The 26,789-nt window shown below is 46.8% G+C and overlaps 1 protein-coding gene across 1 annotated transcript in view; it reads left to right on the top strand.

The window, feature by feature from the left end:
- CARD10 (caspase recruitment domain family member 10) overlaps positions 1-26,789 on the top strand; it is a 260,351-nt gene that overhangs the window by 92,600 nt on the left and 140,962 nt on the right. Inside the window, exon 2 of the mRNA XM_085601364.1 lies at positions 6,307-6,540. Coding sequence (XP_085457490.1) covers positions 6,307-6,540 — 234 coding nt within the window. The remainder of the gene's footprint in view (positions 1-6,306; positions 6,541-26,789) is intronic.

Here is a 26,789-nt window from a genome sequence, read left to right as displayed (position 1 = left end):
CATCAACCTAAGGGAGTCCAAGAGACAGGATATGGGAACTGGATCGAATGCAGCTCTGATGTCGATGAAGGCAACACAGAGATGGTCCTTCTGAATTCTGATGTATTTCCATAAAATCAACATAAACCTAAAGACCTGGTCAACTGTTCTAATCTTAAATTTAAACCCATCCTGAAAAGGAGAGATGATGTCTTCATCAAGAACCCACTCATGGAGTTTAGCTAAAACCTGCACACAAAATACCATTTGGAGAATGTTGATTAAGCTAATTGGTAAAGTCAGATCTGGCTCCCATGTTTAAAATGTACTGGCTTCTAAAAGGTGGTTTGTACATATTAAAAATGTTTTTACCATTGCAAACACACAGAATCTCTGGTTGTGACCATAAAAACATTTCAACATCAGGTAATTCTTTCGGTGCTTTGAATACAAAGGATAAAATATAAGACATGCATTGGCTAACAGAAAGGTCTCGGCGATACAAGAGCTATTGGCTTTGTCAGTGTCTTTTAGCCAAGAGCCAATCTGGAGTTGGACCAGGGTTTTCCATTGCTGTGGGCACAGAAGAGGGGGCGAGATATTGGCGAACATCTGAATAAAAGCGAGGTCTGTGTAGGATGGGGAGAAAAATTAAGCCAGGCTTGCTTATACATGTTAATACCGCAACAAATACTTATGGTGGATGTTCAGTGTATTATTTTTTAACAGCTCTGGTTTTTCATGGCTTTTAATATAAATGTGCTGCAATTGGCTTTTAGGAACTTCTCTTATGGTGCTTTTCTCTCTTCGCTTCTGTCTGAAAGCCTCTGAGGACGGCCATTAGAGTAAATTTATGGCTGTTCATTGTTCCATCAGCAGGGTTTCTGCATTTCAACAAAATATTTTTTTTTTGTGCAGGTTTAAATAGCGCAAACTTGACTCAAAGGTATTGTCATGAAGTAGTTACGAGATTACGTGATTTGCCAAGAATCACAGGGTATTGAGCTGATGCCGAGATTAGTTTAGTGACAGATTAGTGACTCCAATATCATTTGTTTATCATCTCATCATCCATGGAAGATCTGATCTATTTCTTTTGAAGCGTCAAGGAGGCTGAACTGTCTGAGGAAGAAGCTTACGATGGTGAAAGATGCCACTTCTTAGCGGAATGCTTGCCCTTGATGCACAACAATATTGTGGAAATGGCTTGACAGCAAAATATGGCGCTCCTAGCCAAGCAGCAGAGTGGGAGAGGGCCGGGGGACCTTAGTAATTGAATGCACAGAAAATGTGATGAGGCTGTTTACATAAACGGGATCGGAGCAACCGAAAACACGAAAGACTCATTTCAAGTGTTCAAACCAAACAAAAAAAATGTAGTCCTAAAAACATATGCTAAAATGGGAGCTGGGGATGGATGGTAGTAATTGATCCATGCTCTCGGCAAGGGCTACACACAGGAAGAGGCATGACACATGCATGCCATGGACAAAAGGGGAAACTCAATATAAGAGTGCCGATGGAGCCAGCAAATGGGAAGCCTATGGGCAGGCTGAAACCCACAAAGTATATACAACATGTCTCTTCAAGACAGCACATGCGCTTTCAAGAGCCAAGACCTAAAAAGGAACTTTTATACAGAACCAGATGTAAAAAGATTGCAAGTAAATCAGGCAAGCTAAACCCAGACACAATGCACTTAATGGAATCAGTCTCATCCAAAAATATTCAAAATAGTGTCCAATCATAGAGCTTTTATTGTGGCAAAAGTTTTGGAATCGGCCCGCTGCCAACAGTGGTTCGTTTGTGCCGGTAGTTTCCAGTGCTCCACACTAGCACTTATTTCTGACATCCTATCACATTGTGGCAAGGTCAGCTTATGTCAGCAAATGTTTGAGTGCAGTCAATAGTTGGATGGCCAACAACTGTTTAAAGCTCAACTCCCCAAAAACAGAAATCATTCAATTCAGTAATAATTCAGCACTCTGGTCCCCCCAGTGGTGGCCATCAGACCAGGGTATGGCTCCTACGCCAACATCCACGGTAAAAAACCTGGGGTTTATGCTTGCCAGTGAGCTAAAATTCAAATAAAAAATCAACGTAATCACTTCCTCCTCTTTCTATTGGTTCAGAATTGTCAAGAAAATCGAAATATTTCTGCCGGCTGACTAACTGAAAACGGTGGTCATAGCCCTGGTTCTTTCGCAACTCGACTGTTGCAATAGTCTCTACATCAGTCTCTCCAAAGTCTCACTTAAAAAACTGTAGGTCATTCAAAATGCAGCTGCACGGTTTCTCCTAAGAATCTCAACACATCAGTCCGCAAGGGCAGCTATTAGGCAATTGCACTAGCTTCCAGTTTGCCATCGCATCTCGTTTAAGGCTCTCTGGTTAGCTTACAAGTAAATGTATGGAGAAGCACCTGCCTGCTGGTGCGCTTCTTCCCAAGCAGAAACCTCCGGTCCAGCTGAACTAACTTGCTGAGGGTTGCCCCCTTCAAACGGGCCACATGGGGTGGCAGGAGCTTCTTTAGAAGCACAGCTCTTCTCTGTAATCGCTTGCCGTTGGAACTGAAATCAGCACCCACGTTGGAACTGAAATCAGCACCCACGCTCCTGGCTTTTAGAAAAAACCTGAATACGTGGTTATTTAACCAATGATCCGGCAGTTTTTGGCCCTCGTACTGCTCCTTCTTGATCTTTACAGCGCCAAGACGCCTCAGGGTATTTGTGCGCTTTATAAGACGTATCATTTATTTATTTATCATTTATTTGGAGCACAGCTCATCAACAGATTGTTTAGGATTTCAATACACAAGCACATTAAAATAACAATACTTCGTCCAGACCTTTCTTGCAGCTTTAGTAGCTTGGAATAATCCAAATGGTCACTTTTATTGGAGTGTTTTGGTTATAAGGTAATGGCAACACTGGCATTTGGCAGAACTGACAGGTTGCACAAGCTGCAGTGGCTTGCCATAAAATACCTTTGCACCTAGCACTTTTTCCCCACAAACTAAGCACTGGCTACTACAAGCGTAGTCTCAACACAGGCATATGTTTCACATGTCATGGGATCTCTCAAAAGTATCTTCTTAAAGAATGAGGGAAATGTTTTTTAAGTGCACCACCTACCAGGGTTTTATATCATATTTGCAACACATATATATACCCAAAAAGGTTTGTTTGTGTTTCACAAAAAACAAAAAGCTAAGCAGGAATACCCAAAAGGAAGATAGTTAGAAGTATTTGTTCAAGAGCCAAGTCATCAATTTTTCCTGATCAGCTACAAATCGCCTCTCAAGTGGAGTGTGCAGCATTCTATCACTAGGGAGCTAAAATTGAGAAAGCATGACCTCACTTCATTTTTTTGAAAATGTAGGCACTTGAAGTAGCAGTCAGTTGGCTAACCAGAGGGACCTTACATGAATAGATTTATTTTTTTAAAATAGGGTTGTTTAGCCATGAATTATGCTTTGAGTATTCACATGGCCTTCAACACTAGTTATACTTAAATCCGCATCCACTGAGGTTTCCTTAAGAGAAGGCTGAATTTTCAGGTGCCCTTAGGCAATCTCACAGCAACATTCTGTATAACCTGTATACGAGAGAGTCTTAGATTTAGAGCATTACCCCAACCCGGAACAGACTCGATCAGTACTGTGAGGGCAAATTAATGGTCACTCTTGATGACCTCCCAAAAATTCTGGCTCTTATTGGGACAGAAGGCCCAAAATGCAGGAGTGAGAGCCAATACTGGTCTAGGCAGGAGGTAGCATGTTTGAGTTGCATGGAGAGCCATGCACTGGCTCAGTGACTAATAGGACCTGTTTTAAGGTTGTCTCCCAAGAGGGGGAACAGCTAGCCCCAGAGAGACAAAATCTACCCCTGTGTGCTGCTGTATAATCTTTCAGGTAAAGGAAAAAGCCCTTCTCGGGCTATCGAATATTAAGCTATCCACCAAAGAAGGTTTCTGTTCAAGCCCTGTGCACTTGGAACTACTTACCTTCGGACTTCAGGTTCTCCACCTCACTGGCTCCCGTCTGGCAAAAACTGAAGACAAGTCTGTTTGGCTTGGCAGATGTAAGAGCATTGCCCAGAGACCCCGTTGAGTGGAAGATGCTATATAGGTGCTGTCAGTCCTTTAGCCAGTCAAGACTGATCAGGCATTGCAGAATTTTCCGCAGCACCCTCAGGGGGAAGTAACAGACAGCTAAAGACATTGAATTTTGTGGTTTCAAAAAAAGATGTTTATCAAACATTATTTCAAGGTTCCTTACCAAGCACCCTTTAGTGGGCAAGTCTCCAATTCATTGGTCTGGACATCTATATATATTTGCTCTATGTCTCCCACCAGCATGATCTCCATTTTATCTCAATTTAGTTTTAGACAATTACTGTTTCTTCATCAACTGAGCACTTGCATTTGATTATGAAACTTACCACTGACCACAGGTCACCATCCTAATAGAGGACAATCTGGGTGTCATAGGCATACTTATAAAGGAGCACACCAAAGGAATGAATGTGTTTGGAAAGTTGATGGACATAGGTGTTGAACAAGCTGGGAGAGAGCACAGAGTCACCTCTAGAACACATTGCTATGATTGCTTTTCAGCTGAATGGACGGTCCTGGACAGGCTTCTGTGAAATTTTGCACCTTGGCCCTTCCATCACTTTGGTCCTGCTTGGGATGGTCCGGCAGCCTTTATTAGGTGAGGCAGCCCTCATGGCTCCTTACCAAACATAGGCACTCCTTTCTATACACTACCTCACCTCATGGTTTCCTCTTTAAAGTCGAGGACAGTGAGGAATAAAGCTTTTTAGGGTGTTTGTTCCCAATCAAAGGCCTCAGTCAGACCCCTTCCTGCATAAAATAGGCTTCCCAATCTTTCTCTGGACATACCCTATTTCTGCATTGGAGAAGACTCCCAGTCCAGATCTAGAGTAAGTCTGGGTAGTGAACTCCGCTTCGTTTGCGGAGTTTGTGGAGATTTATGCACACAACGCATTACGCGGAGCTCGAGGAGTTCCGAAACGCGGAGCGGAGATTTTTCCTCGTTCGCGATTGTCAACATCAAGTTGGCAAATGCGAGCGTGGAAAATCAACCTCCCGGAAAGATTTCTCAAAGCAGGCGGTCAGATTTCTCATTGCGAGTGGTCGCATATGCTCGTGACTGCTCCCGTTGAGAAACTGTCCGTTCACGTTGAGAAAGCTGCTGCTCGAGTAAAAATCTACTCGAGCAGCAGAAAAGAAGCAGCACCCGCTTGCGCTATGCATGGTGCCGTTCGTGATGATTGCAAAGTGCAGACAAGCTCCTGGCACTGAAAATCACTGCGAACAGCATTTGTCCACAGCACGCTGCCGCTTGCGGAGCTCTGCGTAGCGCTGCAGATTTTTTTTGCACTTCGCAGATCCGTGTAGGCGACCTCCACGAAGTCTGCCTAGGCTTACTCTAGAGGAGACTCTTGAAAGCTCCTCACAAGGAGTTACTTAAACCATGCTCTGAAGCCAGACTGCACCCTGTGCAGCATAGGCCGCGCTCATCAATGATGCACTAAAGCAGGCATGAATGTACTCTGGAATATCGAGTGCAATAATATTGTGACATGCTAATGTTGTGGACAAAAAATTGAAAGGTAAGTGCATATAGTAAGTATAGATTTACTATTCTTAACTCCACATCTGTGTTGCTTGAAGATATATATATCATCCTGGTACATATATTTGGAGTTAGGTATAGAAAACTATACATACTTGCCTTTCCATATTTTGTTCCTTGATATTCGGTCTGGAATATTAGTGTCCCATGCTATTCTGTAGTCAATATTCAGGATCCAAACCAGCAGACGCCAATCCTGCCACGGTGATCACAGCTGCTCTTATATCCTACCCAAGTAAACCTCCTCAGTCCTGCCCTTGAAGAGGCCCTCCTATTGTGCCCCAGACAAGTCCATTGTATCTTGTCCTGGAGGAGTGTTCCAATTCTATGCCCAAGAAGACCCCTTAACGCTGCTCCCGAGATGCCCCCCTGATCATCTTCTACCACCCTCATCCCTGTATATGATGTTTCCCCTCCACCAATCACGCACAGGAGTATAGCCAAACCCACATTGGAGAATATACCGCTCTGCCACTTTCTCACCCACCCTTAGATAAGAACAGTTTGGATAAAAGGCACAGTGTCTGTAAAGTGTGTGAAGAGCAGATTGTGCAAAATGTCATATTTCTGTTAAGAACTCTGGCTATAGTCTGTAAACCCGCACTTTTTATTTAAAGTGCATTGAGTACAGTTTTTATGAGCCACCCTATATTCTTTCTGTGTAGTTTCCGTAGATGCAGCTGGCCCCGAGTGCAGAACCTCAGAAGAGGATGAGGAGGAGGAGGAGAAGGAGGAGGGCAAGATGTGGGAGAAGATTGAAAGACTTCGGCACCAGCTGACGCGATCCTTGAATCCCGCCAAGCTGACCCCGTACCTGCGGCAGTGCAGAGTCATCGATGAGCAGGATGAGGAGGAGGTCCTCAACACTTACCGCTTCCCCACCAAGACCAGTCAAACAGGTGAGCCTATTTATTTATTTATTTATTTATTTTGACAGTTTTGTATAGCATGAACAAGACCCTTGCGGGTATCAGAGCGCTTTACATAGCAAACATAGGAAAAAGAAAGACATGTACATATAAACACAAAGAATTATGTGAGTACAGTATACAGAATACAGAGATTGGCACATAACTACAGGAGTGTATAGGATAAATTCATATAATTGTAATACAGGCCAATGGTCCAGTTCCTGCATCAATCCTCATTACTCTGACTTATCGCCCACTTACAATTGCAGTTACACTTGGGGTGTGTGAAAATTGGAGTAATTTGTTTTTGCGTAATTATGTGAAATTCCACAAATATTCTGCTCGAATCTGTATCATTTAAAGAAATGAGAACCTGGCATTTAGCACTATACTTTAGGATGAAATGCATCCTCCCATTCCTCTTGAATGTGAAGGCACATTTCATGCTAAAAAATACTGCAGAAAACACAAGTGGTATGATCTGCTCGCATTCAAGTAATTTGTATTGTTCCTGTGCTAACATTTTGCATGGCTTAATGGTGTAATTTTGCGAATTTCACAAAAAAAGCAAAATGACTCAATATTACTCAGAAATAACGAAACTTTTATCTGCACCCACTTTACACCTTCCCCTTAGCCAGAGCTCTAATAGTAAAACACAGTGTGAATGTCCTTTCACCATGCTTGCAACCAGGGATGTGCAAAATTAAAATTATCTCAGTAGAATTATAACAAGTCAACTTCTTTCCTCCTTCTTAGTATGCTTAAAGAATACGATCACAACAAATAGGTTTTATGGGTATTTTTATTTTTCTCCTTCAAATTTAAATTTTTTGTAGAGTTTTCATCTACTATTTATTTAAACGTGCCCATTTTTATGAACTTATAGTAGCTAGCATAATTTTAAGAAAAGATTTCTGAAGTTAATTGACGTTATGCTTGCTGCTTTTGCACACCCCTGCCTACAGCAGGCCGCGTACATATTCCCCCCACAGCTAGTGCTCAACTCCATCTCTGGGCATCAGCTCGTCTACAAAATCACCCACAGACAGAGCTTGTACATCCTCCCATACTCCACCATTCTCAGCACCAGCATCCTACGCCATCCTCCACTACTAGCAGCTCTACATCATTTACAGCAGCACTTGTTCTTTTAATCTCTAACCATTTTGCTTAGATAGTAGTAGGCTGTATTCTAAGACCACACGCCATATACAAATGGGCTTCATAAGCAGGGTTGGGGGGGGGGGTTGGCAACCCTCACTCATGAATGCAACTCACACAATAATTATTGGTGCAGTTCACAAGTTTTACACCACAATTGTACTTTTTATTTCTGTGCAGTCATTCTCCTGAAAATTGTCTTGAAACAAGTGGCTGGCAGTCAGTACTAAAGAGATTAATATCTAGAATGCACTTGGGCCAATCGTGCTCAATCTCAAACTGGGCAAGATGCCTTCAGGAGAGAGCAGTGCCGCACACCTGTGTGCCATTCTAATGGATACAAAATGAAAGAACCTTCTAGGTAATAAACATGACCATAGGCTTCTCACCAGAGTCAAAGAGCTGGGTCTTATATACGCCCTCAATGGGCATTCATCATCAAAGGGATCATCCCTCCGACCCAACCTTTTCAACATAAACATGACAAGGCTCGCCAACATCATCTGATCACAAGACATCACCATCATTTCCTACGCCGATGATACCCAACTCATCCTCTCTCTGGCGTACAAGACAAACACCACCAGAACCAACTTCACCAACTGAATGACCATGGTAGTAGACTGGATGCAAACCAACTGCCTGAAGCGCTACTCTGAAAAGACAAAAGTATTGGTCTTCAGCAACAAGACTTCCCCATGGGATTACACCTGGTGGCAGTCGGCGCTAGCACCAACACCTACAGACCATGCAAGAAATCCAGGGATCATCCTAGATGACAAGCTCAACATGATAGCTCAAGTCAATTCAGTGTGCACAGCCTGCTTCCATATCCTATGCATGCTGCGAAAGATCTTCAAATGGTTGCCTCAGAAAACCAAACGGACCATCACACAAGCACTCTTCACCAGCAGGCTGGACTACGGCAACACTCTTGATGCTGGAATCTCCTAACAACTCCTACACAGACTCCAGACCATCCAAAAAAACAGCCACAAGACTCATACTAGACCTTCCATGCTGCATACACACAGGGGCGGCTCCTTCGTAATGACGGAGGATCATCGCCCCACTCATCAGAGCCTGTCAAACAAAAACAAAATGATAATGAAACGATTTTTTTTTTTTACTGGATTTGACATGCGTGGAGGGTGGGCCCGGGCCATGACAGTCAGGTGGGGGCACTTAGAAGTGCACATATATGTTTGGCTGGCCGTCCTAGGCTGGCCAAACATACATGCGCACTTCTATTTCTCCAACCCTGCTGTCAAGGCGTCTGTGTTCCACAGCCGGGTTGGTGAAATACCTCAGGCTCACAGCCAGTGTCTGAGCAGCAGAGCAGGTCGCTCAGATCAATCCAGACGCTGCTCTCGCAGCAGAGCAGCATCTGGATTGGCTGTGCAGCCTCTGACTTCCCAGAGACTGCTGGGAGAACTCCGAGGCGGGAGGCGGCAGTCGGCATCGGAGGCTGCAGGGGAAAAAGTACGTTTAAAAGAAAAAAAAAATTCCTCCCAAACGCCATCCCCATCTCCGCCCGCCCGCCCTTCCCCTCGCACTCCCACCTTCGTGATGTGGCATCTGTGACTGTATCCACATCACACTGCTCCTCAGGAAGCTTCACTAGCTCCCCATTCACAAGTGCAACCAATTAAAACTCCTCACATACACATACAAAGCCCTACACAACACAGGACCAGAATACCTGAACAGTTTCACCAACCCACCAGACACCTACGCTCTGTCTCACTCTCACGTGCACACACTCCCCATATCCATAAAAGCAAAACTTGAGGTCGCTCATTCTCCTACATCACACCCAAGACATGGAACGACCTCCTCAACACATAAGATCCTCCTCCTCACTTCTTGAGTTCCGCAAGAAGCTGAAGACCTGGCTCTTCATATAGACACCTTGGGACTACACACCTACACACCTTGCCCAAGTGCCTGAATACCCTCTCAGGTGATTAGTGCACTATACAAATCAATGTAACATAACATGAGAAAATTAACGACCTACACTTTCGTTTAATTTAGAAATACTACAACACATTGATGCCGACTCCCAAAAGATTTTATGAGTATGGGAAGTAGTACTACAGGAGTATTCCTTTACATACTCTTAAATGCCTTTATGAATCAGCCCCCGAATGCCCACCTCACTATTAGCAAATGTGCAAAGAGGTCACAGTCCTTTCAATTTGCCCTAATTGTATATGGATATTGTATTATTTCAAATTAAGTTCCAGATCTCACCATGAATGCTGTATCTTGGAATGCTCTGAGCCTAAAAATAGCCCTAAACAACATAACCTCATTTTACAAATAAAAGACAACAAAAATCAAACAAACAGCATGATTGAAATAAAATGAATTTCCCTTTTTGTTACATATCACCTTGATACTACATATTACTTGCAACCGGGCATTATTCTGTTCTCCATCCCTGCGCTTTCCAACGTGCTCGATGGTGAATGCAGCAAAGAAGCTCCATTATTAGTGGGAAAACTCACTGAATAAACACCTCACAACACATCACCCACCATGCCACACAAAAAGTCCTAGACACATCATTAATGAATGAATTAATGATTAATTGCAAGCAGTACTGTTATTTAAGGCCTTAAAACAAGCATAAATATAGCAATCGGCAAACTTTAAAACTTTTAAAATGCAATTATCATTTATTAACATTAGGTCTGGGTGAAATGTAAATTATGCTGGTGTATTTGCATAATTTCAGGATTGTGCGTTACACTTACGCAAAATACTTGAAATTACGCCAGTATGACATGCCACATAATTATGCCAGCATTCACGGTAAAATTATAGCACATGAGAACGGGAACAATGCAAGCACATGCAGCTGTTATTCGCAGCAGCTGTTGTTTTTAGCGCAAAATGCATCTTTTTGTGAAAAATTGACAGAAATACGCATTTTCCACTAAAATATAGTGTTAAAATATAAATCTGCATTTCATATAATTATATTTAATTTTCCTGATATTTCATTTAAATACTAGAAGCAAATGATGCGAATTTCACACACCAGTAATTAACATCAACATATTAAATTCATCGATTTACAGTTCCAATTAACGCGCCGATTTCAGATTTCAGTAAATAATTCTGATGCCTATCGAAGCTGGACAGGTGCAATGATATGTGAAAAGAATGAATGAGCGAATTTTGTGTAATTTCCTATTACATAATTTAAAAAAAAAAATGGAACATTCACCCAAATTATGCAAATCACAACCCTGACTCTTAGAGCTTTTTTGTGTGAAATGCTTTATTGCATCTATCCTGAGCAGGAAGATGCAGGAAGCCCTAAGAAGTCGCACTTACTCGAACATGATGACCCAGACAGCAGCCGCTCACGTTCTGCTCGTTCGCAGTATTCCTGAGCTCCTGCGACAGGATTTCTCCCTGAATGATCAAAAAGTTGCACGCCATGGCGCAATTCCAGGCATTTGTGAATTACAAGCGTAACACGAAATTCTGAAAAGTACACAATATTTCTCCAGCAAAATGAAGATTTTACCCGGGCACAGTGAAAAAGTAGCACAATCTGCAAATAATGGCCACCAGTAAGCAATTTGAGTTTGCCCGCAGTGCTGTGAGTCACGCTGCGTTGCCCTACCAGCCCCGGGTATATTTTCCAATGCCCTTAGACCTGGGGACATAGCCACAGGGGGGGAAGTGCTTGGGTGGACGACAGGGGGCGCAGTCGCTCCCATATAGGCTATTTCACAGGGAGGCTGCTCCAGATTTCTTTAGATGGGGCTTCCATTTGGTTCTGAGAAGTCAAAAATATATATTTGCAAATCTCCATTATACATTAACTTATAATATAAACAATGGATCGATTATGGTTATAATCAGTAAACCGTCAGTGCAGGTGACTAACTGGGATGTAAACAGAAAGGAAGTGGCTGCCAGTTTAGGAAGGGGCTTACAGAAGGTTCCATTGTAGTGTCTTTCGATTTATGTCAGTGTGCCCAAGTCCCCACATACTTTCCTCAGGCTGTCTGCAAACAGCATTGCCCTCGCACTGTCAAGTGTTCAGGTCAAGGGACAGAATCACTGGCTGTCCCTTAAAGTGGCCCCCGCATAGATGTCCTCTCTCCTGCAGTGGCGTAACGAAACTTGAGGGGGCCCCCCTGCAAAGTACATGGAGGGGGCCCCCCATTCTCCATGCCAGTCAAGAGCTCTCAGGCCAGCGACCCGCCATACTGCATGAGCTCACCCCAGCCATAAACAAGCATTTGCAATGCAATAGGTCTCGCATTTAAGCGAGTTTCAGCTATTGACATTGCAAATAACAATCCCTTTTGTCTTTTGTTTACGTTTTTAAAACATAAATAAAAGGCATTGTCATTTACAATGCCAAATACTCCAGATTGATGCAGCCAGCCAGAGCACAATACTTCAGACAAAGCCTGTGGGACTAGACACAAGACTCAAGAATGAAATTGCCAGAATTGGACACAGTACTCTGGATGCGGTGCACAGTGCTGGGTACAATACTTCAGACAAGGCCTCTATGACTAGGCCAGGCTACTGGTCTTGTACGATTGTGCCTCCCTGCTGTTTTTCACGTAATTATGAATTTGCCATATTTGCCACATCATCCTTGATCTGCTGCATAATTTGCAGATTTTTAGAAAGCAATGTTATGTATCTAGCTCAACCAGATGGAAAGTTACCATAAACAAAGCAATGTGTGCTGCTGGGCAGTGGAAGGCCCATCTGGGAGGTTAACAGTCACTTTTCAGTAGCTTATTGCTGTATTTAAAGGTTAAGGTTGTACTAATAAGGCGAAACATTTGCTATAACAGTATTAACACGGGTAAAAACCACAAAATAACAAAGTATTACGCTCACAAAATGTGGTGCATTACACCCCATAATTGACCTTTTCTTGCTGCATAGTTAAGTCAATGCTTACCAGGGTCGGACTGGCATATTAGGCAATCTGGCCACAGGTCAGTGCATGTGTGTGTTTTGGGCAGTTTCTGGACCTCTTTGATAATCTGGTGGAACAACTTTTACTGCTGATTTCCCTGATATTACCACAAACACCGCATGCAGCAGGCACACCTGCATTCGTTCTCCTAAACCATGCAAAACAGCTGTACCATGTGTACTTACAATTTTAAACTGCCCGAGGTGCAGAACGGGGGCCACTGTTTTAGTTTTAAATGGGGGCTTTTCGGTTGTGGTGCCCCAGGGAAACAACCTTTACAACGCAACTATTACATCGCACTACACTTATAACGCAGGCATTACAACGGAACATCCTTTACAACGCATGACACTACAACGCATACCATTACAACGCATACCATTACAACGCATGACACTACATCGCATGTCACTACAACGCAAGCATTACAACGCATACCATTACAATGCATACCATTGGAGTTAGAATAGTAATTTTTAACCCCTACACTATCCAACACTTACCCTACTGTTGCACCCCCTGGAGTTAGAATAGTAATTTTTACCCCTATACTATCCAATACTTACCTTAAATGCAATGTAACAGTATGCGTTGTAATGGTATGCGTTGTAAAGGTAGTATGCGATGTAATGGAATGCGTTGTAAAGGTAGTTTTTAAAATGCGTTGTAGTGTCATGCAATGTAAAGGAATGCGTTGTAGTGGATGTTGAGATGTAAAAATTGCGTTGTAAGTGCATGCGTTGTAAAAGTATGCGTTGTAACGTCATACATCTGGTGCCCCAGCGTGTTTTCAGTCCCATCCTGACCTTGGACTTGCCGCATAGTTTCGTCCTCCCCTGCCGCATAATTCCAGTGTCCCTAGTCTAGACACGGTACTCCGGATCGATGCTGCTAAAACTGAACGCAGCCCTAGGGGTGTACGCAATGCTCTACCGGGGGCGATGTTGAAAGGTGAGACCGCCGGAATATATGAGACATCGCTTCAGCTGGGCCCTCTTTCCTGCAAAGGAGGAGGGGGGCTCTTGTTATTGGCACATTATACCCCAAATGATGGCTCCCCGGTAACTGCACAGTTACTGCAGGTGATTTATCAACCAGTGCAGGGCGAAATTTTCCAGTCTTCCTGGAGGAGACATCATGATGTTTACCAACTTTGCATCATGTAAGGCAGGTGAGTGGGCATCACAGATTCAAAGTATGGCAGGGCTGACACGGCCTTTTATCTACCAACTTTAAGGCATCACGTAAGGCAGGTGAATGGGCAACACAGATTTAAAGTATGGCAGGGCTGACTCGGCCTTTCATCAACCAACTTCAAGGTATTGTGTAAGGCAACTGAGTGGACAATACAGATGCAAAGTATGGTAGGGCTGACTTGGCAGTTCATCTACTAACGTGAAGGCATCATGTAGAGCAGGTGCAAAGGCAATACAGATCATGGCAGGGTTGACTCAGCCTTTTATCTTCCAACTTTATGGTATCGCATAAGGCAGGTGAGTGGGCAATGCAGATCCAAATTATGGCAGGGCTGATTCGGCCTTTCATCTACCAATATTAAGGTATGACGTAAGGCAGATGAGTGGGTAATAAAGATCCATATTATGGCAGGGCAGACTCGGCCTTTCATCTACCAACTTTAAGGTAGTGTAAGGCAGGTGAGTGGGCAATACAGATACAAAGTAATGCAGGGCTGACTAGGACTTTCATCTACTAACTTGAACTTGAAGGCAGGTGAATGGGCAATACAGATCATGGCAGGGCTGAATTGGCATTTCATCTACCAATTTGAAGGCAGGTGAATGGGTAATAGACATCATGGCAGCGCTGACTTGGCCTTTCATCTACCAACTTGAAGCCAGGTGAATCGGCAATCAGATCATGGCAGGGCCGACTCAGCATTTCATCTACCAACTTTAAGGCATCATGTAAGGCAGGTGAGTGGGAAATACAGATCTAAGGTATGGCAGGGCTGACTCGTCATTTCATCTCCCAACTTCAAGGTATTGTGTAAGGCAGCTAAGTGGACAATACAGATGCAAAGTATGGTAGGACTGACTTAGCCTTTCATCTACTAACGTGAAGGCATCAAGTAGCACAGGTGAGAAGGCATTACAGATAATGGCAGGGTTGACTCAGCCTTTTATCTTCCAACTTTAATGTATCGCGTATGACAAGTGAGTGGGCAAAGCACATCCAAAGTATAACAGGGCTGACTCGAACTTTCATCTACCAACTTTGAGGCATCACGTAATGCAGGTGAGAAGGTAATACAGATCATGGCAGGGCTGACTCAGCCTTTCATCTACCAACTTTAAGGCTTCACGTAAGGCAGGTGAGTGGACAATACAGATTCAAATTATGTAAGGGCTGACTCGGCCGTTCATCTACAAACTGTAAGGCATCAAATAAGGCAGCTGAGTGGACAATACAGATGCAAAGTATGGCAGTGCTGACTCGGCCTTTTTTCTACCAACGTGAAGGCATGATCGTCACGTAGCGCAGGTGAGTCAGCAATACAGATCATGGCAGGGTTGACTCAGCCTTTTATCTTCCAACTTTAAGGTATCGCATAAGGCAGGTGTACTAGTAATCATCTTTGATTTCACCAAAAACTCAGTTTTTCTGGCCTGCAGTCCTCCCTTCATTAGCAAACTGCGATTAAAAGTCCAGCTCAGGACACCTTCAGGCAATCATTGAGCTTTAAAAATTAAACAAATTGGAGTCATTATATGCAGGTCCACTGGAATTATATGGCAGAGGACGACCAAATTGTGTGGCAGGGTTCACCAAAGTATGCGGCAATGAAAACTAATTATGCGGCGTAATGCAGCATCTTTGATGATTGTATTAATTATTTAACACTGTAACACTATCCAGGAAAAGGTTTAATCTCATTAGTACCAGTTTAATATTCAATTCTAGCAAAAAAAAACTGAAAGGTAATCAATCAACTTTTGCAAAGGGTCTACCACGGATTGTGGGAAGCAAGTGCCTAAAATTAGACATGCTTTCTGCAGTGAAGTCCTCATGTGATGTAGTTAGAAAGACCCGTCTTGCACATATTTCCTCTTAAATGGACAAAACTTGGGCTGCACATTAGCACCAGGGCCCCCACCCCCATCCTTTTTCCGGGCCTGGCTCGTGGCTCTGACTGAAGAGAAACAATGTAAATAGATACTTTGTTTCTCTTCAGTCCTGGGTCAGCAGTGCGAGGAGCTCAGGGCAGGCTGTAGATTGCTGCAGCTGCTTTAGAGAGGAGACACACAGCTCTCTACCGAAGAGCTGAGGGGGCCCCCTTCATCTACTGAAGACTGGGGGCCCCCCCGCACTGCGGGGGCTGCGGGGGTGTTTGTTACGCCCCTGCTCTCCTGGTTAAACCTCTGAGCTTATCTACAGTGATGCACTGATTAGAAAATGTGGGAACTAGGCCAGAGAAATATGCACGGGTAGAGAGCGATGGGAAGAGAGCGAGTGAATTGTCCAAGTTATAAGACACAGTATGAATCGGTACATATTAGTGCTAAATAATAAAACACCAGTCACAAAAACTAACGTGTGTCATATGTGCAAGCACAAAAAACCGAACCTCCCAAAATGTTATCATGTGAAGAGAATATGGAAACACCGAAATAGTCTACCAAAAAGCGGGGGTCATATGTTACATGCCACGATTAATTGGAACACATTCGAAACTGTGACACGAATGGCATATCAACCAGCGTATTGTAATCTAAAATGAAGACAGTCCTGATGGGTAACTGGGCATAAAACCTCTTTGAAATGGCGCTTTGGAGTAAGAATGAGGGAAACAATTGTGCTGAGGCAGCGTTTGGTTCCAGTGCCACTACATAATCTGCATTGAAATTAGTGGTCTTAACTTGTCATTTAGCATGTTTTGAAAAATATTTTTTTCTACGAGACAACGTTTATCAATTAAGTTAAAAAGGATATCATTCCAGTAAGGCCTCGAGATGAACAGTGCAGCTGCTGGATTGAAGCAAAACCCAGAGTACCGACTTTATAACGTTCTCTACTGATAATTTACCAGTACAAACGGACAACTTGAAGTACCTTATTATCTACCCCCCCCACCCTCCCACCCATTTCTTCCTCCATTAATTCCTGATTAGCATAGCTCACCACTTTAGATTTTTGCAAAAAATGCCTCCTCTTAGCCGGACTGGAGAGGAATCGTGCAGAGCCACCGCAGGTGCTGCTGTCTTATCCTTTCCCTGAAACAAAGCGCTTCAGTCCCCCACCCAGAGTTTAGCACTGGTTTTATTTATTCATATTATTTATAATGCCAACGTCTTATTGCGTTACAGACGGACACATTCCTTTTTGTTAGGCACGGGGAGATTAAGTGATTTGCCCAGAATCACAGCATGTTGAGCGTCCCTGCCGAGACTCGACTTTTGAGCCATGTGTCCAATGTTCATGTCATCCAGCCACATTAGGCTTACTTTTGTCAGATTATCAATGCCCGGGTAAATTTCTTAACCATGGCTATGTTTCCATCTCCAAGTAATTTCCTTTCATTTCATCGCTAGGCTTTTGCTTGTTCACAGCAGCATGAGCTGCTCCAATGGGCCACTGGTCCTTGTTTGCCCCAGACCAAAACGAGTGCTAAGATACAACACGCACCCAACTGAGAGAGACCAATAAGGACCGAAAGAGACTGGGATATCCGATAGAAATCAAACGCACTACTCCTGGATATGTGTGATCATGTCTGTCTCGTATCACCAGCCCCCACCTACTGAGTGAGAGTCCTGTCCGTTGCAGAGGGTCTGGCCTTAATATACATCAACATCCTGTGTCTCTACCTTCGCATAACACCAATGGGTCCACTTTTGTGTGTTATTTATTTTCTATCAATACTCCTGAAAATCTTGGGTGCTAATGCACTGTCATGTAGACACAGAATAGGAAAACCCCTTTGCTACACCAGGCCCTTGGTTTGTTGTTTCCTGCTTATATAATGTAAGTTAAATATGTTTAACTAATTTTATATATATATTTATATATATGTATATATATATATATATATATATATATATATCTATATGATTATTTACTAATTTAAACAAGCACACATGTATATATGAGTTTCTATGTTTATATGCACATATACAATGTAAAAATGTTAATTTTAATTTGTATTATTATTTTCAATTTAAAAAAAAAAAATGCCAATATAACAAGTGTATATAAAAATAATAAGTATAACAAATAAACTGCAATCTAAAAAAAATACAACTTAATTATGCATAAAAAGTAAACAATATATAAAAATATATTTTACTAATAATATCTTAGGTACATAGATTTATGTATATATGTATAAAATAAAAACTGAAATGCACAAACACATAGGGGCCGATTCCGATCCTGGAAAAACCGGGTACGAATCGTCGGACGGACCGTTTTCTCCGTCCGAATCGTACCCGGGAAAACCACCTTACAAACCCGCAAGTACGATTCGTACAGAAACACCATTTACTTACGAATCGTAAAAAACACCGACCGGCTAAAATATACCCACAATTCCGGTCTGGGACACCGCGTACGCGACATTCGCACGGAGTCTGGCAGCATTTTACGGACCAGCAAGTACGATTCGTACCCACAGCACTTCGCACGGCAATATTTTTACGGGACCCAAAAAGTGCCGGAAAAGCTAAGTATGCCACGATGCATGGCGAAAAGGGGGCCCGGTACGCACCGTAACCCCATCCCTACACGTCTGCACCGTACCCCCACCCCCCATAGGTACGGTGCATACCCCCACCCCCATAGGTACGGGGCGTACCCCCACCCCCATAGGTACGGTGCGTACCCCCACCCCCATAGGTACGGTGCGTACCCCCACCCCCCGTAGGTATGGTGCGTACCCCCAGCGCGTAGCGCTGGGGGTACGCACCGTACCTACGTGCTGAGGGTACGCACTGTACATACGGGGGGTGGGGGTACGCACCGTACCTACGGGTGGTGGGGGTACGCACCGTACCTACGGGGGTGGGGTGGGGGTACGGCGTGTACATGGGGGGGTGGGTTGGGGGGGTGTTCGGCGCATATGCGGGCACATGTTTGGACGTCTCCATGGTTGCTATGGGAGTTCGCTCCGTACGGTGTTTTTTCCATACGGTTGTGCATTCGGACTGACGGGACGGATCGTACTTGCGCGCTCGGACTTCAGTTTCCCGATTCGTACGTAAAACTGTCCGGGGACGTGTCGGACACTTTTTCCAACCCGAGGACGTGTCGGGGAATTTTCCCAATGCGATTCGTATGGATTTTTTAACATACGAATCGTACTTGCCAGTTTGTACGGGACTTGTACGATTCGTACGTAAAAAAATCAGGATACGATTCGTACGGGGAATATTTTTAACGGATCGGAATCGTCACCATAATAGTTATATATATTTAAACAATATTAATAAAAGTATTAAACTCTATAAGTAATCAATATACGATTCCCACTCCAATTAATGCAACAGTAGGGAAAGTGTTTGAATCAGGAGGGGTAAAAGTTACTATTCCCACTCCAGTCTGTGCAACGGTAGGAAAAGTGTTGGACTCAGGAGGGGTAAAATGTACTATTCCCACTCCAATCAGTGCAAAAGAAAACAAAGCGTTGGACCCAGGAGGGGTAAAATGTTCTCCTGCTCCAGTCTGTGCAACAGTAGGGAAAGCGTTGGACTCAGGAGGGGTAAAATGTACAATTCCCACTGCAGTAGGTGTAACAGTAGGGAAAGCGTTGAACTCTGGAGGGGTAACAGCTGCTATTCCTACTCCAGTCGGTGCAACAGTAGGAAAAGCGTTGGACTCATGAGGGGTAAAATGTACTATTTTCACTCCAGTCGATGCAACAGTAGGCAGATAGCATATTTTAACAACTCTATTAAATGAAAATTATGAGTACAATTGCAAAAGCTGTCAGACTGCAACCACCGTCCGCCATCTCCTTCTGCGGTCCGACCAACGCATTATGATGCGTGCGGTTAGAGGCTGCAATCGGGAGGACCAACCGACACTTTATGACGGACTCAAGCACCCCGTCTGTTGGTCGGACACTCACCATAATCCCTTAAGGACAGCTTTTCCGCCGTCAGGATTATGATGCCGGTTTCCAACAGCCATTGCATGTCGGCCTTTCCAACATAGAAAAGGCTGTCGGAAAGTGACATTGGGGGCCCCTAGCAGGGCCCCCATCCCTCCGCAGCCTCTGCATTTGGCCCCGGGGAGCACCTTTGGTGCTCTCCTAAACATCCCTACACCGCCTGCCAGACTGTGCAGGGATGTTTAGAAACATCAATTTTTCTATGAGATCTTATGCTGTGGGCATTTTCCAAGCTTCCATAGGAAAATGGATGCTTCTGAACGCATTGTGTGCAGTCGCATCCAAATGATGCAGTCGGAACCGCTGACCTGAATTCGGTCAGTTCCCAATGAGCCTGACATCGTAATCAGGGCATAAATGTCAAAATTTTACCAACAATTAAATTACATAATTATTACAATCTTTAATTATTATTATCAATTAAAACAAATAACATTAATTTAGTTAAAATACCACATTATATACCCACACATACGAAAGTCAACAATTAAAAGGTAATTGAAATTAAAAAGCATAACACAATTTACATATTACGTAATAAATAACACAGTTTTTAATAAATGAATAATTAATTGTGAATGGATTATTACTCAAATAACTTCCCACCCTATACCTCTACAAACTAAACAACCCACACCAAAAAAATATAACTTAACAAATAATGATAATTTCACAATTTACAGAATTATGAATTAAATAGGTAATCAAAAATTAATAATTATGAATAAATAATTTGTTGATTAACCTTCACCCTGTACCCCTAAAAACCCATAACCCACACCTTAAATATATCTTACAAAATATATTAATTGCACAATTTAACCCTTTCCGTGCTCATGACGGAACCACTCCGTCATGAGCCACGGGTGCGCTGTGCTCATGACGGAGTGGTTCCGTCGAACAAGTTACTAACCTTCGGTAACGATGTATCTGTAAGAAACATTAGTTAGTTAGATTCCTCACCTTAGAATATCCCCAGGCGTCAGACTGGATCCGGAAGATTTTTCGTCAGCAATACCCCTTGCGCGTCGCTAGGCGTCATCTGCGGCTCCGCGTCCGTCGTCGGCGTCGTGCGCCGGAATGACGTCGTCGGAGTACTTAGACGCCGCCCTCGCGCGCTGACGTCAGTTCTTGTACACAGCCTTCCGCGCCAGGAACGCAGAGCCATGCAAAGACCGACACTGGTGCCAAAAATAAAATCTAGGGGCCTGAAAAGGATAACCTTAACCCTAGATGTCAGTTCGCAGAACGGGGAGGATGGGTGGGTCGGTGAGGAATCTAACTAACTAATGTTTCTTACAGATACATCGTTACCGAAGGTAAGTAACTTGTTCATCTGAAAGAAACACGTTAGTTAGATTCCTCACCTTAGAATAGATACCCAAGCAATACCATCCCCGGTGGTGGGTCTGCGAACCAAGATCACACCAGAAAGTCCTGGAGGACAGAACGGCCAAAGAAGCCATCCCTCCGGACTTGGCTGTCAAGGCAGTAATGCCTGGCAAACGTGTGTAGCGAAGCCCACGTCGCCGCCTGACAGATATCCTGCAAAGGGACACCCTGTCCCAAAGCAGTAGTAACCGCTGTGGCCCGAGTAGAATGGGCGCGCAGCCCAACAGGAGGGTCCTTTTTTGCCAAGGAGTAACAAATTTTGATGCACAAAATGACCCACCGAGAGATGGTCCGTTTGTGCACAGCTTTCCCCTTTTTAGCACCCACGTATCCAACGAAAAGTTGGTCGTCCACCCGGAACTGCTTTGTGCGGTCCAAACCAAATAAAAAGAGAGCGCACGTTTTGGGTCCAGACGGTGGAGCCTCTCTTCCTCTTTGGAAGGATGCGGAGGCGGAAAGAAGGTGGGCAAGGTGACAGACTGCCCAAGATGAAATGGAGTCACCACTTTCGGAAGAAAGGAGGGACGAGGCCGAAGGACAACCTTGTCCGGATGAACAGATAGAAAAGGAGGCTTTGAAGATAAAGCCTGGAGCTCACTCACCCGTCTAGCCGAGGTGATGGCTACCAGAAAAGCAGTCTTAAGCGTCAGCAGACGAAGAGGACAATTATGAAGAGGCTCAAAGGGAGCACACATTAGAAATGTGAGAACAAGATTCAAGTCCCACTGAGGCATCACAAAAGGGACAGGAGGGAACATGTGAGTAATGCCTTTTAGAAAGCGTGTAAGCACAGGGGACTTGAAAAGAGAAGGCTGATCAGGAAGCCGCAAGAAGGCAGAGATGGCAGCAAGATAACCTTTCAGGGTGCCCAGGGCAGAGCCCTGCCGGGCCAAAGAAAGAAGAAAGAGGAGAACCTCAGAAAGAGGGGCGGAAAGGGGATCCACAGCCTTTGCTGTGCACCATGCCACAAATTTGTTCCACCGGCAGGCGTATACCGACTTTGTGGAGGGATGCCTGGCTGCCAGAATGATATCACAGACTTCAGGAGGCAAGTCAAATGGCATCAACTGTCGCCGCTCAATCTCCACGCATGGAGGTGGAGGCTGGACAGGTTCGGGTGGAGGACCGTCCCCTGCTGCTGCGACAGAAGATCCTCCCGAAGGGGCAGACGTATCGGAGGATCGGTCAACATACTGAGTAGCTCGGGATACCAGTACCTTCGTGCCCAATCCGGAGCCACCAAGATGACTTGGGCCCGGTCGTGCCTGATCTTCTTCAGCACTCTGGGCAGAAGTGGTATAGGCGGAAAGGCGTACAACAGACCGCAACTCCACTCGTGACGAAAAGCGTCGCCGAGCGAGTGCCGCCTTGGAAATTCCAACGCGCAGAACTGCTGACATTGTGCGTTCTCTTCGGTGGCGAATAGATCTAACCAAGGCTCTCCCCACTGCTGAAAGAGACCTTGCGCCACTTCGGAGTTCAGACGCCATTCGTGATCCATCATGCACCGGCAGCTGAGTTCGTCTGCTCTGGCGTTCAGAGAGCCCGCCAGATGTTGAACCACTAGGGTGACGCCCTGGTGTTCCAGCCACGTCCAGAGGCGCAGGGCCTCCTGACAAAGGGTCCACGACCCCACCCCGCCCTGTTTGTTGCAATACCACATGGCGGTGGTGTTGTCCGTGAACACCTGCACGACACTTCCCCTGACAGAGGGAAGGAAGGCTTTCAGTGTAAGTCGGATCGCTCTCAACTCCAACAGGTTGATGTGGAGACGAGACTCCGCCGGAGACCAGAGGCCTCTGATCTCCGCCTCTCCCATATGGCCACCCCATCCCAGGAGGGACGCATCCGTCACTACGACATGCTCCGGTTGGGGAAGGGAGAGGCTTCTGCCCATGACCCAATCGCGGTCCGTGAGCCACCACTGCAACTGCTGTGCAGTGCCCTCCAAGATCAAGACATGGTCGGACAGGTTGCCGTGATGCTGGGCCCACTGAAACTTCAGGTCCCACTGCAGAGCCCGCATGCGCCGCCTGGCGTGATGCACTAGTAGGATGCAGGAGGCCATCAGCCCCAGAAGCCGCAACACTAGCCTGACCGAAACCCAGGATAGAGGCCGAAAGATGGGAATCAGGGCCTGTATATCCCGGACCCGCTGTTCCGGTGGATAGACCCGGAACTGCACCGAATCGAGAACCGCTCCGATGAAGAGGAGCTTCTGAGAGGGACTCAGGTGTGACTTCGGCACGTTGATGGAAAACCCCAGCAACTGCAGGAGATCCGCCGTAGTCTGGAGGTGGGAGACGACTGCCTGGGGCGAGCCCGCCTTCAACAACCAGTCGTCGAGATAGGGGAAGACTGGAACCCCTGATCTGCGCAGATGAGCTGCGACCACCGCCATCACTTTCGTGAACACCCGAGGGGCACTGGTGAGGCCGAAGGGGAGCACGGTAAACTGAAAGTGCTCTTGGCCCACCGTGAACCGCAGGTAACGCCGGTGGGCCGGCAGGACGGGGATGTGGAAATATGCGTCCTGCAAGTCCAACGCTACCATCCAGTCTCCGGGGTCTAGGGCAGCTAGAACCTGAGCCAAAGTCAACATCTTGAACCTTTCCTTCCGGAGGAAGGCATTGACGTTCCGGAGGTCCAAGATAGGGCGTAGGCCCCCTTTGCCCTTCTTGGGAACCAGAAAGTAGTGGGAATAACAACCACGACCTACTTCTGGACTCGGAACGCGCTCGACGGCCCCCTTGGCCAAGAGGGCCGAAACTTCCTCGTGGAGAAGATTCAAATGATCCCCCGAGATACGGTGGTGCTGCGGTGGCATGGCTGGAGGGGTCGTCTCGAAGGGGAGGGAGTAGCCCCTTCGGACGATTTGCAGCACCCACCTGTCCGATGTGATGGACCGCCAGTGGAGCAGGTGATGGCGAACTCTGCCGCCCACTGGCGTGGAATGGGCCTGAAAGCTCGGACTAGGAAGGCTTGGAGGCGGATGCTGCCGGGGTGGATGTGGGCTGACCTCGTCGTCCTCCAGAACCGCCTCGGCGGAAACCACGTCCGCGACCGCGCGCAGGTTGGTTCTGCGGCTGGTGGCTAGGCGCACGTGAGGAGGCACCCCTTCCTTGGCCACGAAAGGGGCGAAAGGCGGAAGATTGCGACCGCGGGGCCGAGAGGCCCAAGGACTTGGCCGTAGCCCGGGAGTCCTTAAAGCGGTTCAGCGCACTGTCCGCTTTCTCGCCAAACAGGCGAGTGCCATCAAACGGCATGTCCATGAGAGTGCTCTGGACATCGCCCGAAAATGACGTGGACCGTAGCCAGGCGTGACGTCTAAGCGCCACTGTGGTAGAAATGGCCCTACCCAGCGAGTCCGTGGTGTCAAGCCCACATCGTATAGCATGTCGCGCGGCATCCCTCCCATCGGCCAGAGCCTGGGTAAGTCGTGTCCGGACCTCCTCCGGACACAGGGGCAGCGCGTCCTCCACCGCATCCCACAGAGAGTGGGAATAACGGTCCAAGAGACAAGCGGTGTTCAAAGACCGCAGGCCCAAACTAAGGGAGGAGAACAGCTTCTTGCTAAACTGTTCTAGTCTCTTGGAATCCCGGTCCGGCGGGGCGGTCGGGAAAGAGGATTGGGAGGTGGAGGCCTGGATAACCAGGCTCTCAGGGGTAGGGTGTTGGGACAGAAAACTGGGGTCGCCCGGAGCAGGGCGGTGGCGCCTGGCGACGTTCCTGTCCACAGGAGGAACTGTGGAGGGCTTGGACCAGGTGCCCTGCAGAACGTCAATGAGGGCCTCATTGAATTGCAACATAGGCTCAGTGGAGCTTGCTGCAGACTGAAGCACCTCAGTAAGGACGTTAGTCCTCACAGCCACGGCAGGCAGCTCGAGCCCAAGGGCTGCGGCCGCCTTGCGCAGCACCACAGAGAAAGCAGCGCCCTCCTCCGAAGCCACAGTCGGAGGAGAGACAAATCCAGTGTCTGGAGAGGTATCCAGGCCACTGGCCTCCCCCAGTTCATCTGCCCAGTCCTGGGACAGTTGAGCCTGAACGGCCATAGGATCCTCGGATCCCTCCCAGTTGTCCCCATCATCCGACTCCTGGTATAGAGGAGAAAGTAACGGAGCCGGGCGGTAGACATAATGTGTCTCTAGCGGCGCCGATCTCGGCGTCCATCGACGCCGTACCGGCGCCGGGCCCGGAGTGGGACTGAACTGGGGCACGACGTCGAGCGGAGTCGACGTCGGCGTCGGGGGTGGTACCGGTGTCGACGCCGGCGGAGGAGGCATGACGAGGTCGACCGGCGTCGGCGGGGACTCGAGAACGGGTCCCTCGGGCGCTTGCGGCGTCGAGGCCGGAGCCGTCAACGGCGCCGGGGCCGGAGCCACCGGCAGGCAAGGCAGCCCAGTCGGGTCCGCGGGGCCCGAAGGCGCACCAGCGGGCGCCGACGGTGGAGCCAGGTTCCTCATGGCCGAGAGGAAGGCACTGACTTCCGCCGGCGTTGCGTCAGTCCCAGGGACCGGAGGGTATGGGGACGTGCGTGGCACCTGCGGCTCCGCCGGAGCCGCGGGGGTGGAACCACCCTGACCCTCGGCCGAGTCGCGCGACCGGCGAGGGGAGTCCGAAGAGCGGTGTCACCTCTTGGACTTCTTGGAATGCTTCGACTTACCCGAAGACTTGGATCCCGACGACCGATGGTGACGTCGGCTGCGGCTCCGCGACCGATCCTTGGACCTCCTCCTGGACCGGGATCGAGAGGCGCGCGGAGCCGAGTGGCGAATCTCGAGAAGCTTACGGGACCGCTCCCGTCGAGCCTTCGAGGTCAGGGCCTTGCAGTCCGAACACGACTCCGCGTCGTGATCGAGGCCCAAGCAGTAAAGGCACCGGCGGTGATGGTCCGTAACCGACATCAATCGGTTACAGTCCGTACAGGCTTTAAACCCAGGCATCCTACCGGCACCGGTGTCGAGACACGATCAAAAAGGATCAAAAAAGTTAGTCAAAAATTGACTAAAGGGGTAGCTCTCCCGGATCTGCGCTTACTGGCGCGGAAAAAAGAAGAACTGACGTCAGCGCGCGAGGGCGGCGTCTAAGTACTCCGACGACGTCATTCCGGCGCACGACGCCGACGACGGACGCGGAGCCGCAGACGACGCCTAGCGACGCGCAAGGGGTATTGCTGACGAAAAATCTTCCGGATCCAGTCTGACGCCTGGGGATATTCTAAGGTGAGGAATCTAACTAACGTGCTTCTTTCAGATATGCTGCGGCCGTTGGTGGCCGCTCCGCCCACGCAGCGCTAATTCCCCGCCTGTGCGGGCGATTAGCGCAGTGGGCGGAGACGTGACGGAACCACTCCGTCATGAGCACAGCTCACCCGTGACTCGTGACGGAGTGGTTCCGTCACGAGCACAGCGCCACCGCAACTGCCCCCAAACCCCCCCAGCGCTGCGGCGGAATTCCTGCCGCGGCGAAGGGGTTAAACAATTATCAATTGAACAATTAATAATAAATAACTAATGATTAATTAACTTCCCACCCTTTATGTCTACAAACCCAACAAGCCGTACCTGAAATATAACTTACAAATAT

This window comes from Triturus cristatus, chromosome 4_2, assembly GCF_964204655.1.
Source record: "Triturus cristatus chromosome 4_2, aTriCri1.1, whole genome shotgun sequence".
NCBI classification, from domain to species: domain Eukaryota; kingdom Metazoa; phylum Chordata; class Amphibia; order Caudata; family Salamandridae; genus Triturus; species Triturus cristatus.
This window is presented reverse-complemented; position numbering and strand designations above follow the sequence as displayed.